Source organism: Leptosomus discolor, chromosome 8 (assembly GCF_034619465.1).
Source record: "Leptosomus discolor isolate bLepDis1 chromosome 8, bLepDis1.hap2, whole genome shotgun sequence".
Taxonomy (NCBI): domain Eukaryota; kingdom Metazoa; phylum Chordata; class Aves; order Leptosomiformes; family Leptosomidae; genus Leptosomus; species Leptosomus discolor.
In genome coordinates this window covers 40,018,570-40,031,026 of record NC_141398.1, presented here as the reverse complement: position 1 = coordinate 40,031,026, position 12,457 = coordinate 40,018,570, and the positions used below count along the sequence as shown (strand labels likewise).

Here is a 12,457-nt window from a genome sequence, read left to right as displayed (position 1 = left end):
TAGATCTCCTTCCCCTTGTGCAGGCGCAGTCTTCCCCTTCGGGGGTCTTTTGGTGGTCTTGGGGAGGAAGTAAGAGTTCCTCAACGCGTTCCTCTTCATCATGATTAACCTTTTGAACCCATCCTCCAGAGCATGCGCAGTTCAGGGGCAGCTGGGCAGTGTCTCCCCCCGGCCACAAGAGCTCAAGGCAACATCCCCCTCCGTGGTCGCAGTCTGTGCACAAAGACAATTCCTCCCCCATCCCTATCTTACCTCAAACAATGAAGCAGGCCTTCAAGTGATAGAGACCCTACTTGAGCGCAATGAAGCAGGCCTTCAAGTGATAAAGACCCTACTTAAGCCCTGCCGAGGGCAGGGGGTTACACGCTTGTTTACCAAAGACAAGGCTAGCTAGCTAATATTGAAGAGACTAAAGCATATCACATATTTCAAAAAGAATATTTTCAGATATTTTCTACTTTCCCATGTCACTCAGGCATAGGTGAGGATGTGACGGGGGGTGGAGGTATGTGTGCGGTGTTCGAGGCGAGATGGAGGAAGCCTCACAGGGGAGAGTGGTCGGTAGCCTCGGAACCGCCGCCCCCGCGGCTGCTGACCGCCACCATTGCGCTCCCGTCCTCCATCTCCCTCAGGGCCTTTCCCGCCCTCGCACCGCTTGGCGGGAAGGGGAGGAGAGAGGGGCGGAGACACCGCGTCACGTGAGCTCCGGGGTGGGGGTCACGTGAGGCGCTGTGGGTTGTTCTCGCGTCTCTGCCGTTGGCCGCCATGTCGTCTTTCCCGGAGTTGTATTTTAACGTGGATAACGGCTACCTGGAAGGGTTGGTGCGAGGTTTTAAGGCGGGGGTGTTGCGGCAAGGGGACTACGTGAATCTGGTGCAGTGTGAGAGCCTGGAGGGTGAGTGGCGGTGGGGATCTGAGGCGGGCGGGGATCCTCCCCCCTCCCCACCTCATACTGAGGGGAAGGCTCGGCTGGTCTGAGGGTGGAAGGCCGGTGGGGAGGCGAGGGGCTGCGTGGCAGCGGGGAAATGAGCCCCCAGCCCTCTTCACCCGTTGGCTGAGCAGGCACTTGGTGCTCCCCCCGCCACCCCGGCTGCTGCCTGCGAGCTCAGCTGACTCAGTTTCCCGGTCGTGTGATTGCAACAGCTGATACCGGCGGTTGAAGGAAGCTTGAGCTCCCAGGGCTTTCTGGAGGTGGTTGCATGGCTGTGGTGTGTGTCCTGCGGTTGTTGGGAGCCTGGCAGGTTTGTCAGGCTTTGCTGGTGAGTTTTGTGCTTTTGCTTCCTAAATGGCAGGCAGCACAGGAAACCTTTTTAAGGCCAGAACTAAGATTATTGAGGTAATCTAACTTAATCCCTGATACCCATGATCAATTTTTGATGAGATTGGGTGGTCTAGGAAAGTCCTTGCTGTTATTGAAGGATTGCTGCTGGAAGAAATCTGGTGCGGATCTTGGTAAGTTCACCAGTGAATCATGCTTCACCTGTAACCTTGAATTCTCTTTTGAGGCTAATTCTGACTTCTAGCCATCGCCTTTTTTCTAGACCAGTGTGTACAAACCTGGAGAGCTGTGAAGATTTTGCTCTGTGATACTCATCACCTGTGGACAGCTCATCAGCTGAATTAGTCAGTGCTAAACTGTTCCTCTGTGTCACTGACCATCCTAACAGTTTTCACTTATTCGTGACCAGAACCTGGGTTACAAATCGTGAAGATCGTAACCAGGTCTCTATTGAAATTGTGTGTCCAGAGATGTTGGTTGTTTTGGTCAGTGGGGCTATAATTATTGGATCATTCATTCTTCTAAAAATACAAGTTAAGCATCAGCTTTATCTTGATGAGCATTGCTGAGTGATTGAAATGAATATTGACTATCTAGAGGGATCGTTGGCCAGCTGAACCCTGGATGCAAGTTACCTGGAGCTGCTCACTCAAATGTTAAACACCAGAATGGGAACAGGGCGCTGTGACATGCCCTTTACTTTAAAAATACCAAGGGTGTTCTTACTTAGGACAGAAGCCCCTTTTCAGCTGGATCTTTTTGCAGCTCTTTGCTTGCAGTGGTCTCTGTTATTCTTGCTGTGGAGTCCAGGGCCTGAAAGAGGGTGGTGGGAGGTATTCTTGCTCTCTTCCTAGTCAGAAGTCTTGGCATGCCCTAACCTATCACTTTACCACCTTACCTACAAATAACTTCCTCTTTGGACTCTTTTTGTACTTACAGCTTCTCTATTTTTTTTCTCTCTTTCTTGCCTTCTGAACCAAGTTGCGTAAACTTAGCTCTCCCTTGGAGCAGTGTTTTCTGCATTTGGAATGAGTCAGTTTGGAGTTCCGTATGTTTGTCTTGGTGTCATTACTGTCCTGTCCCTGACAGCTCTCTGGTGATAGCTGCTGCTGCTGTGCTCCTTGTCAAGCTTCATTCAGAGCCTGAAGGCTGTTCCAAGTTCACTGCCAATCTCAGTGCTCCTCCACTTGGCTTTCTGTGCTGCTGTCTAGTGTGCCTTTGTAGAGGGCTTTTCCTTCAAAGGAATGTTGCTCTTGATCGCTTATATAGGTCTGTGGTCAGACCATTTTTTTTCCTCTGTCCCTTTAGTTTTGATTTTCCCATTTCAGTACTTGTTTTCTGCGCTCCACAGACTTCTAATGTGCATTTTTTTCTCTCCCGGATGCTTGTCTGCACTAGATCCAGACAGTGGCTAGCTTATTAGCAGCCAAAATAAGTACTCGGGCATAAAATACTCATGTATTCTTCTCTACCTTTTCCGTTTTGTCTTTGCTGCCACCTCTTGCATTTGAGTCTGTCTCTGCAGTCCTGGAGTGAATGATCATCTTGGCCATGGAGAAATCCTGAAGGACTGAGGCTGTTCTGGGGCTGGCCCTGGAAATCTCATATCTGGCTGGTCACTGGTATTGAAGTTGCTTGGAGGACATTGTGCTTCCAGGTCTGAAGTGCTGCTCCCTCTTGTGTGCTTGGAGCAGTCTGGAAGCACAAAGGAGATTTCTCTGCTTTAGGACTCTGGCTGACAGCGTAGTGCTGCTGGGAGGAGCAGATCATGATTTTCTGCGTGATCCTCTGCTTGTCTGATCACAGAGTAAGCCAGTTTGAGCTTGCCTTCTTGATGAGTCAGAAATACAGAGCCAAATAGGCTCTCTGTGATCAAGCAGGCTCCTGAGCTGGCTTTAAGAAAGGACAGGAAAATGTGACCAGAGTTGAGGGGAGGGTGTGAGAGCTGTTTTGGCTTAAGCTTTCTCTTGAAACCCTCGGCAATAATACGTTTAATCCCTTCTTTCAGCTCCAAACGTCCTGGTGCTTTGGTTGTTTCTCGGCCAAAGGTCCTGGTGTGCCGTACACCTCTGCTGGATATCGCTTGGAACCTGCTTGGCCCTCTCTGTTGTAGCTAATTCCTCCTTCTGACACAAGGTGTCAGTGAAGGACTTGAAGCTGCTTTCCTCTGCTTCGGTGGTGTGAGCAGGGATCTTGAGTGGGATCTGTCTTGGATAACCAAACTTAGGAGTTACCTAGTCAAAAGGATGGCGAGCCGTTTCCAGCTCCTAATCGCTGTGGTAGCCTGTTAGAGGTCTGGTATCGCCTCTGGAGAATAAAAAGCTGTTGATGCAGTTGGACAGCGGTGCTGCTGTTAAGAACCAGAGCTCAGCCTGAGTCTGCAATGTCGGTTATTGACAGGCTTTACTGTTAGTCTGCAATGATCTGTACTGCAAAAAGTACATGGAGCCTGGGAAATGCACAAAAGCACCTTCTTTAGAAACAGGAATTTCTTTGCCTTCAAGCCAGCGTTCACGAGCCTCGTATTGCTAATATTCCTCTTGCTTCCACAGCAACCGTGTAGTAAACCGATTTCTTTCTGACCTGCCAGTGGTATAAAGGTGATTGGTATGGTGGAATCCAGCAGCAGGACCTGTCATCTTCTAGTTGGGTAATGAGGCTGTGAAGTGGCCAGCTGAGAAGTGGCAGGTAGTTGGCTCAAGCTTGTTGGTGTGGGCCTCTGTTGGGAGAGGCTTTCCAGAAGCTGTTTGTTTCCACCACCTCCTCTCTGTGGGTGCTAGCACTTCTGTCTGCGCTATCAGCTCAGCTGGGGACTTGCATGCCTTATGGAAACAGTGGTGTGCACGTGGAGGGATGGGATCTGCCCTATCTTTGGCTTAAGCTGTGTGTGGAACTAGTCTCATGCACCTGCAGGTGTCTGTCATGTTTTATTTGTGCATCTCAGCCTGCAGTTCATTGGTCTGCTGTGGCCTTGTCCTGTGAAAACTCTTGGGTTTTCAGTCCTCATAACCCCAAGGTAGTGGTGCTGTGTCTTACCAGCTCGGGGAAGAACAGAGTAACCATCTGAACTCCAAAGATGTATTTGGGAGGCAAAGGGTGGCTAGGAGAAGAAAGTAAATGTGATTCTTTCAGAAAGAGAGGATTTCCAAGACTGTAGATCTCTCTCATCTCCTCAACTTGGTCTACAGGCCTCCATTTCTTGGACACATGTGAATCAAGAGTGAAATCAGAGAGCTTGAAGCAAGTAGGTCACACTTGTCCTGGACTGCCTGGCTCCACACCAGCTGGAGGATATGGTGGTCTGCCTGAATGGTACCCTCGCCCATACTGGAGCCTTCTTTTCTGCCAAATTCATCTGGAGCGATAAATAGTGAGCACAAAACTCTTGATAAAGGGCTGGATGGTGTGGAATAAGCCACGACTGGACAGGTTGGTTGGTTGGTTGTTCTTGAGTCTTGAAGAGTATTTCCAGGGTTGCTGTGTATAGCCCTCACTGCCCAGAAGGTGAGTGCTTTCAGTCAGCTCAGGAGTGGATTGCTAAAGGCTTGCTGTCCTAAATGTCAGCTGAGTGCAGTGTGTGCTTTTGTTTTCATAGTCCCAAGGATCTTTTTTTCTCCCCTGGAGCTGCCTTTGCTTTATGGTGTTACGTACTGAGTATTCGCCACATCTCCTGAGAGAAGAGCGTGAAAGGCTGTGCTACCCTTCTGTCTTCCATTTTATCACTCTGGTCCTGGAATCTGGGCCCCAAAAGGCTGGAGCTGGGCTTCTCTTTCAGCTTAACTGTGTGGGCAGTGTGTCCTCTCTTGTGTAGAGAAGTTGCATTGCTATCAGAGCTACAGACTACCTCCAAGAATGCTTTTGGCACCTTGGTCCGTGGTGGAGCTCACAGTGTTCTTCTGTGTGTGGGGGAACGGGATAGATCATAGAATTGTTTTGGTTGGAAAAGACCTTTGAGATCATCAGGTCCAACCATTAACCTAACACTGCCAAGCCGACTACTAAACCATATCTCTAAGCACCACAGCTATACATCTTTCGAACACCTCCAGGGATAGTGACTCCACCACCCACAGATCCTTTCCTGTGCAGCTCCTTTGCTGTACAGTCAAGCAAGGAGGGGCCACCTGGTGGTCCTGAAGTGTGGCCCTGCTTTGATCCATCTCGAACTCTGAGAATGGTGTAGTCCAAACCCCGAACTTGGTCGGAAGAAGCCAAGCCATGATTTGGTAGGGACCTTTCGAAAGCACAATGACAATGCTGTCTGTCTCCTGACATCTAGGAGCCTTTCGTGAAAAGCTGACCCTTGCTTGCTGGGACTGTGCCAGAGGACCAGCCCTGTCCCCAAGAGCTCTTATCTGCCAGATGAGGCAGAGCATATGGGAACAGTGAGATCTGAGGAGGGTATCGACCATTCCTGTCCTGTGAATGCTGGTGGCTCATGCAGCAACAGAGCAGTAGCTGAAAGGCTGCACTGCTAATCTCTGGGCTTTGTCCTGCATCCTCCAGTGTAACCGCTGGCTGTGGCGGGTTAATCAGCTGTCCTGTTAAAACAAGCTCAAGGAAAACATTATTTATTGGAAGAAAGATGGCACTTCCACAGCCTGCTAAATCATGGTGGCAAACAAACACTGTGGTCTCTGGCTTCCTGCAGGGTTCAGCAGAGGCTCTTTGCTGTTTGTTCTGGCCTCCTTTACAGGGCAGAGACCTGCTTCGTAGCTTCTCCTAGCTAAACTTCAAGCAGCAGCTGAGGTCAGCTTTTCAGCATTGGTGCAGCTTCATTTCTTGTTTGGGTCCTGCCACTTGTTAGAAGATGATGGTGTCTGGGTTTCCTGGCAAGTGTTACGCTGGGCAGCCTGTCAGTGCTTTCGTCTTGTTTTTCCTCTGCTGTCAGCTCCTGCAGTGTGAGACTTTCTGTCCTGTTTCTCTCAGCTTCTGAATGATTTATTGCCTCTCCCTCAAACTGCTGCATTAGGTGCCGGGCCCAACAGTCCTGTTAGTGTGCTGGACCTCTGAGGTTACAGCCGTGACTTAGTGTGGTCTGCTTTTAGAGGCGGGGGGAGGGGGCGGGAAGGGTACGTGGGGGTGAAGCAGGCAGATTAGGAGGGGTTACCTCACCTTTTGGAAGGATCAGGAGAGGACTTACTTTATTGAGGGGCTCCTCAGGAAACAAGACCTGGCTGTGCTGGGTTTGAAGCTTTGAGGGGGATGAGTTCAACCCCAGGAAGGGCTGTGCTAGAAACACAGGCTGCTCTTTTGTGCTGAGAACATCTTAAAAACAGAGGTGAAGAGCTAGAGGTGAGGCACTCACGTGGGGAGAGGACCCTTCTGTGTGTCCAGCTGTGGCTCAGAGGAATTTGCTGCCTGACAGCAGAGGAAAGGTGGCATGTCACTGCTGATGGTGTGCAACCACAGAAAAGGTCTTAAATTCTCTGGGGAATGAAAGGTCTCTGGGAGCTTCTTGGATGAGGCTTCAGAGAATCAGCTTCAAGAGTGTCTGAGGTGGCTATAAACAGACCAAACAGACAGCAACAAGCCAAATGGTATTACTGACTGCAGCCTTCTGAAGGGAGGCGTGGGTGATGTAGCTAATCTGCAGACTGCTGTATAAACCCTCAGCTACTTTACTGCCTCAGGCCTGGAAGACAGCAAACAATGTTTTAATTTTTATATATTCAGTGATGGCCGTGGGCACTTTGGAGCGAGATGTCGGGGTTACAGCAGATAATTGTGTGGAAACTCGGAAGCTGCAAAAGCTAATTCCACGCCTGTGCATGTCTCAAATCAAATAGACAAATCAGTCCTTGCCTGGAAGTGCTTGAGCCCTTAACTCAATCAGAGCTCTGCAATGCAGTTACAGGAGGGTGCTGAAGGAGGAAGGGGTGGAAGTATGAGCTGGTGGGGCCATGGGTCACTCTGTCTGAGCAGGGCTTACAGGACAGGCTTTGATGACTGACTCAGTCTAAGACTGAGTAATGACTTGATTCCTTGTTATGACAAAGCAAACTTCCAGTAGAGGATAGTAGTATTACTGTGGAGGTGAAGTCCCTCCAGAAAATGTTATCTGAAATGTCGAAGTGTGGTGCTGGTGGTGTGCTGAATTAAGCTTCAGTCACGTTTATGCCTTGTATGCTTACAGCCAGCTGCATCAAAACCAGAGGGCCTGATCCGAGAGCTGAAAGGAGGTGGCTGTAAGTACATGTCACGATAATCTTGGGCGCTACCCCACTTGAATACTCAGCAGAAAAAGGCTGTCATTCTGACAAGCTGTTGTGTTCTTGCACGAGGCAGCTTTCTGGGAACTGTGACCTGGCCATAATTTACTAGCTTTTGTGAGGGAGGAGAGAGAACAGAAGTGTTGTGATAATTCAAGCACTCCCTTGCCAAATTCTGGCTCATTGTGTTTCTTAAAGTGTTTGAACCACTTGGAAAAATGCCGAAACAGGTAAACGTACCTCTCAAAAGCAATCGCTGGGCTGAGGCCGTGTGCTGCTGTTAGTCAGCATCTGGAGGAGCTCGTCGAGAGCGGCTGGGCTCTAGGTGCAGGTCTCTTGCCTTTGCAGCAGGCAGCTGGGGAGGAGGCACAGCAGAAGACTCGCAGCCAGCGTCTCGTCGACACGCAGCATGTGGGATCTCTGGCAGCCGCCCCTGCCGAGGTGCTGCTGTTGCTGCCAGAGGCCGACTCCAGCTCGGTCTGAACTTGCGTTAGGAAATAAGGACTTGAACTTTTGGAGAGCTTGGGGCTTGCTCAGCAGTGGGTCCACTTTTATTAGTCACCGTGCTACTGGGTCAGCTCTTCTGGCAGGGGATTTGTGAAACCACGGGATTAGTCTGTTCTTAACTGAGAAGCCTGACATGTGAATAGTCCTACTAAAAACTCCCAAACCCCCTTGGCTGAGGCTCAGTGACTGGCCCAGCGGCTGGAGGAGGACAGGCTCACATAAGGTGCTGGTAGGCCATGGGATGCATTGAGTCAGGGTTTATAAATCCAGTCCTGTTTTTCAAAAATATGTTCTGTTCTGTCTGCTTGGATGCTCAGAGATTCAGAAGACTTTAGTTCCTGCAGTTTGTGGCTGGCCTTCCCTGTAAAAATTAATTCCAAGTGTTATATAAACATGGCCCTTATTCCAGTTGCAACATAATGTTGTGCTATGGAGTGGGGGGGGGGGGGGGGGGGGGGCAGCCTCCTCATCGAGCAGGATGAAATGCTCTGGCCAGGCAGCTCATGGGAGCTTGCTCAGAGCTGTTGAGGGGGGAGCTGCAAGGCACAGTGTGCAGCTTATGTGACTGGTGTAAATGCGGTGCAGTTCTGACTTCCTGGAAGCAGGTGGTACAGAAAACTATTTTTTGTGTTGCTGGGTTTCTAGCATCAAGTGACCTGATAGCAAGGCAGCTTCTTGCAGCCCTAGAAGTAAGAGCAGAGTCTCAGGTCATGATGACACCGATGGTTTTGCTGTAGCAGAGTTGGAGTTGAGGGAACAAGCTGAAAACCTCTGGAAGCTTCCCTACTGAAGTGAGACGTAGTAGGATATGCTATAGCTGCTTCCTCTGCAAGGTCCTGTATAGCTGCAAAACAACATCACATGCCTTTTTGGTCAGGCTTAGTTTTCGTTAGAGGTCTGCACAGTTACAGAGAACTGAAAGTAGGAGGTACATGAATGTAGCTACTGTGGTCCCCTATTCCCTTGCAGTCTGATTTTATGGGTGCAGTACTCTTACCAGGATACTTTATTGCATATTCATTCAGCAACTGCTGAATTTTGCTCCACGGTTTCTCCAGCCTCCGCTAAAAGCAAACTAGTACAACCCTGATCTGACAGTGGAACTTAATTTCCACTCGGACTCCAAAGCTCATCATCCAAGAGCTTTCGAAAGAGGGACTGGCACTCATTAAGATGTAATTCTGGTGATTTCCCCTCTGTAACTATATCTTAGCTTTCAAAAATCAAGCAATTGCAAAACAGAGGGGTGAGAACTCTGCATGCAGGGTGCTGCCTGTGGGCTGGGCTTTTTTTACAGGGTTTGGGAAGTGATTAACATTGGTGACAATCCTATGCAGGCTGCCTGGGGGTGAGGGGCATTCTGAGTTTTGGCATGATCCACAGCCTTTGACTTTGACAAGGGTCATATTGAAAACTCCACTGTCTTGCGTTATCTGGACTGTGTTTTCCCACCTTGAAAGTGGGAGCAGAAGTTGATAATGGTTTCGTAGAATAACACACAGCTGTTTAGCTGCAGCATAGTCTGGGGAACAGAGATCTAGGTTAAGTTTCTGCTTTGCTTCATAACATGATGTAGGTTGTTGGGCAAGTAGCTCTCTCCGCTGCACCCAGGATCCCTTACTAAAAGCGAGAGAAGCATCAAACTCTTCTGTAAACCACTAAGAAACATGACAGAAACTAAGCACTATTTAAGTCTCTGGCCTTTTTTTCCCTCTCTATAAGTACCACCTGTTTCCTGCAAGACTTAGCAGTGGCAATGTCTTTGTGACTAAAAAGTGCTGGGTCAAAACCGTCTTTGCTAGACCCCCTTGGAAATACCCAGAAGAGTGAAATTCAACTTGAAAGCCGTTTGACCCTTCCACCCCTTGGGCTGAGGACAGTATCGCACTGTCCAGTGCGAGGTCAGTTTGGAGCCCGGTGCAGAGGACACTTTCCAGCTCGTGCCTGTAGCTGGGTGTGATGTCAAAAGATCAACCTCCTCAAGCCAGGTTGAGACCTTGCTCTGACCTCAGTGCTGTGGATGCTTGTGCCATCGTGCTGAGGACTTGAACGGTTTGGTGGAAGGGAATGGCAGCCTCAGTGTTCCTGCTTCAGAGAAACCAAGGAGAAATGTGGTGGTGTGGGGTTTTTTTTTGTTTTGTTTTCTCTAGACAGCATATTCACATTTGGTTTGACTAACTCTTTCAACTGCTTTCCTTTCTCCATAAAGGTCTTGAGTCCCTGGGAGGGTGCTTGCCTAACTGTCCCTCTGAGAAGAAGCTGAAGAGGTGAACATTGTGTACCAGTGCAACGAGTAGCATTTTGAGGAGTAGGATTATATGATGTTCCTCAGTTCTGGATTATGGATTAAGTTAAGAGACACTTAAATGCTTTTGGCTTAAGTAGAGCTTTTATCTTGACACAGCTTAGCATGTTGTGGTCGCTTGTTGGCCAGGACTGCAGCTTGGTTGGGCACCTGACCTGCAGCGAGGGTAACAGAGGAAACAAAAGTTTCCTTCACTTGAAACTGGAGGAGGGGAAGGCTTCTGAGCATGTTCCTCTGTCCTGGGTAGGGCTTGCCTACCATATGAGGTGGGTTTAAATGGCCTTCCTCTTCACCAGCCCCTCTTTACCCTTTGATGCCTGACTTCTCTTTACTAGTGCAATTAGCTGGACTGACTTGATGATGTAGTACCTAGATGCTTTATCATTTCCAGGGTGCTGTTTGTGTCCTTTTGGCTTTGAAAGCTTTTCAGATGCCTCCACATCACTAGTATCTGAGGAAACTTGCTTGTAGGTGCAGATAGGTTCTTGGTCATGATTGCTTCAGAGAAGCCTGCAACCAGAGCCCTTTTGGCTAGAGGAAGTGTTTGTTTGTTTGTTTGTTTGTTTTCCTTTCCCTAGATTTCTAGCAAATTTCCTAGAAAACTGGTAACCTTCCACCTTGATCAAGCACAGTGAACAGTTGGCATGGGTGTGTGCTTCCTTACACAGATAGTGTCACAGTTTCCTCTTTCAAGATGGGGCAAGGATGTTATGGTGAAACACTGATCTTTTCCTGCATTTGGATTGTCCATGATAAAACTGAGCACAAATGTAAGTGTAGGACTTAACACATGGATTTTGTCTAGGTGGTCTTTCCGAGAAGAGCCTGCCTGGAAAAATGCTGAGCAACAGCTTGCTTGGGTATGCTCCAAAAAAAACCTCAGACCCAACGCAAGCCCTGTAGAGTGGAATTGTTCTTTCTTTTTCAGACTTGAAACTGCACCTTCAGAGCACAGACTATGGGAACTTCCTGGCCAATGAAGCCTCCCCGCTCACCGTCTCTGTCATAGATGACAAGCTGAAGGAGAAGATGGTGGTGGAGTTTCGCCATATGAGGAACCACGCGTATGAGCCCCTAGCAAGTTTTCTGGACTTCATCACGTGAGTACCAGCTGCTCCTGAACAGCACTTGAAACGTTGCTGTTCTTCCAGACTTGAGGGCTCTCAGACCAGCTTTCCACCTTCTGCCCTGTAGCTGCTGTGTTTTCTGCAACTTCTTGAATTAAACTGTTTTGGTTGTATCTGGAGGTCTCAAGCCAGCAGCACGGTATCACTACATATTTCAAGGCTCCTGCTCCCAGGGTGTACTTCATTGGCACAGCCCCTTAGCTGCCCTCCATTGCAGAATCGTTCAGCCTCTATTAGAGCTGTCATTTACCTTTGTCTGTGTGCTAAAGGTTCCTGGATTCTTAAAAATGTGATCCTGCTGCAAAACATATGCAAAGCATGCATGTGCATGACAGCAGTTGCCTGCTAGTTCTGACCCACTGAGATCTGATCGCTTTTGTCAGGGCTGCTGTAAACCTGCCATCCCACCCCGGGGGCTGTAGGCCTTCCTCTGATCCTGTCACAGACTGGTTCAGGGAGTTGAGCTGGCCAAAAATGGAACAACTTTTCCCTTTTGGGGTTAATCTTTGATTTGTTTTTCTCAGCCAGCTCAGTGGGATCCAACGAATGCCAGCACTAGGGGAAGGGAGGGCCTAGAATTTGCAGCAGGGGAAGAAAGGGCTGCATCAGTGTGTCTTTGTCAGTGGATGAAAAGACACAGGGTGTGTGCAATTCCACAGCAGGTTCAGCTGATGTGAAAAGCTTGAAATAGCACAGTGTTCTTGCCGGTACCTTCTAGCAGTTTTGCACAAACCTCTGCTTCCCTGCGTGCTGCTTTTGTTTTAATCAGGAATAAAATGAAGTTGCTAGCCTCGGTGAGACACCGGTTGTACTGATTTGCATCTGAAACGTGGAATTAAAGTTCCCTTTTTTCCCTTTCCTTAGTCTGTGTTCCTGTAAGCTCTAGTTTGGCTTGAACTACATAGCCAGTGGCCTTCTCTAGCCAGTAAGGAGATCTGTCATGGACAAAAGTGAATTTCTGGGTCAGTAGAACATGACTTTAATGTGCATCTCTGTGAAGAAGATTGTACTCTGTTCCTGAATAGGA

The 12,457-nt window shown here is 48.8% G+C and overlaps 1 protein-coding gene across 1 annotated transcript in view; it reads left to right on the top strand.

Annotated features, from left to right (window-relative positions):
* Positions 1 to 747: 747 nt before the first annotated feature.
* ATP6V0D1 (ATPase H+ transporting V0 subunit d1) overlaps positions 748 to 12,457 on the top strand; it is a 35,347-nt gene continuing 23,637 nt past the window's right edge. The window contains exons 1-2 of the mRNA XM_009947670.2: positions 748 to 895; positions 11,232 to 11,403. Of these exons, the coding sequence (XP_009945972.1) occupies positions 766 to 895; positions 11,232 to 11,403 (302 nt within the window). The 5' untranslated portion in view covers positions 748 to 765. The remainder of the gene's footprint in view (positions 896 to 11,231; positions 11,404 to 12,457) is intronic.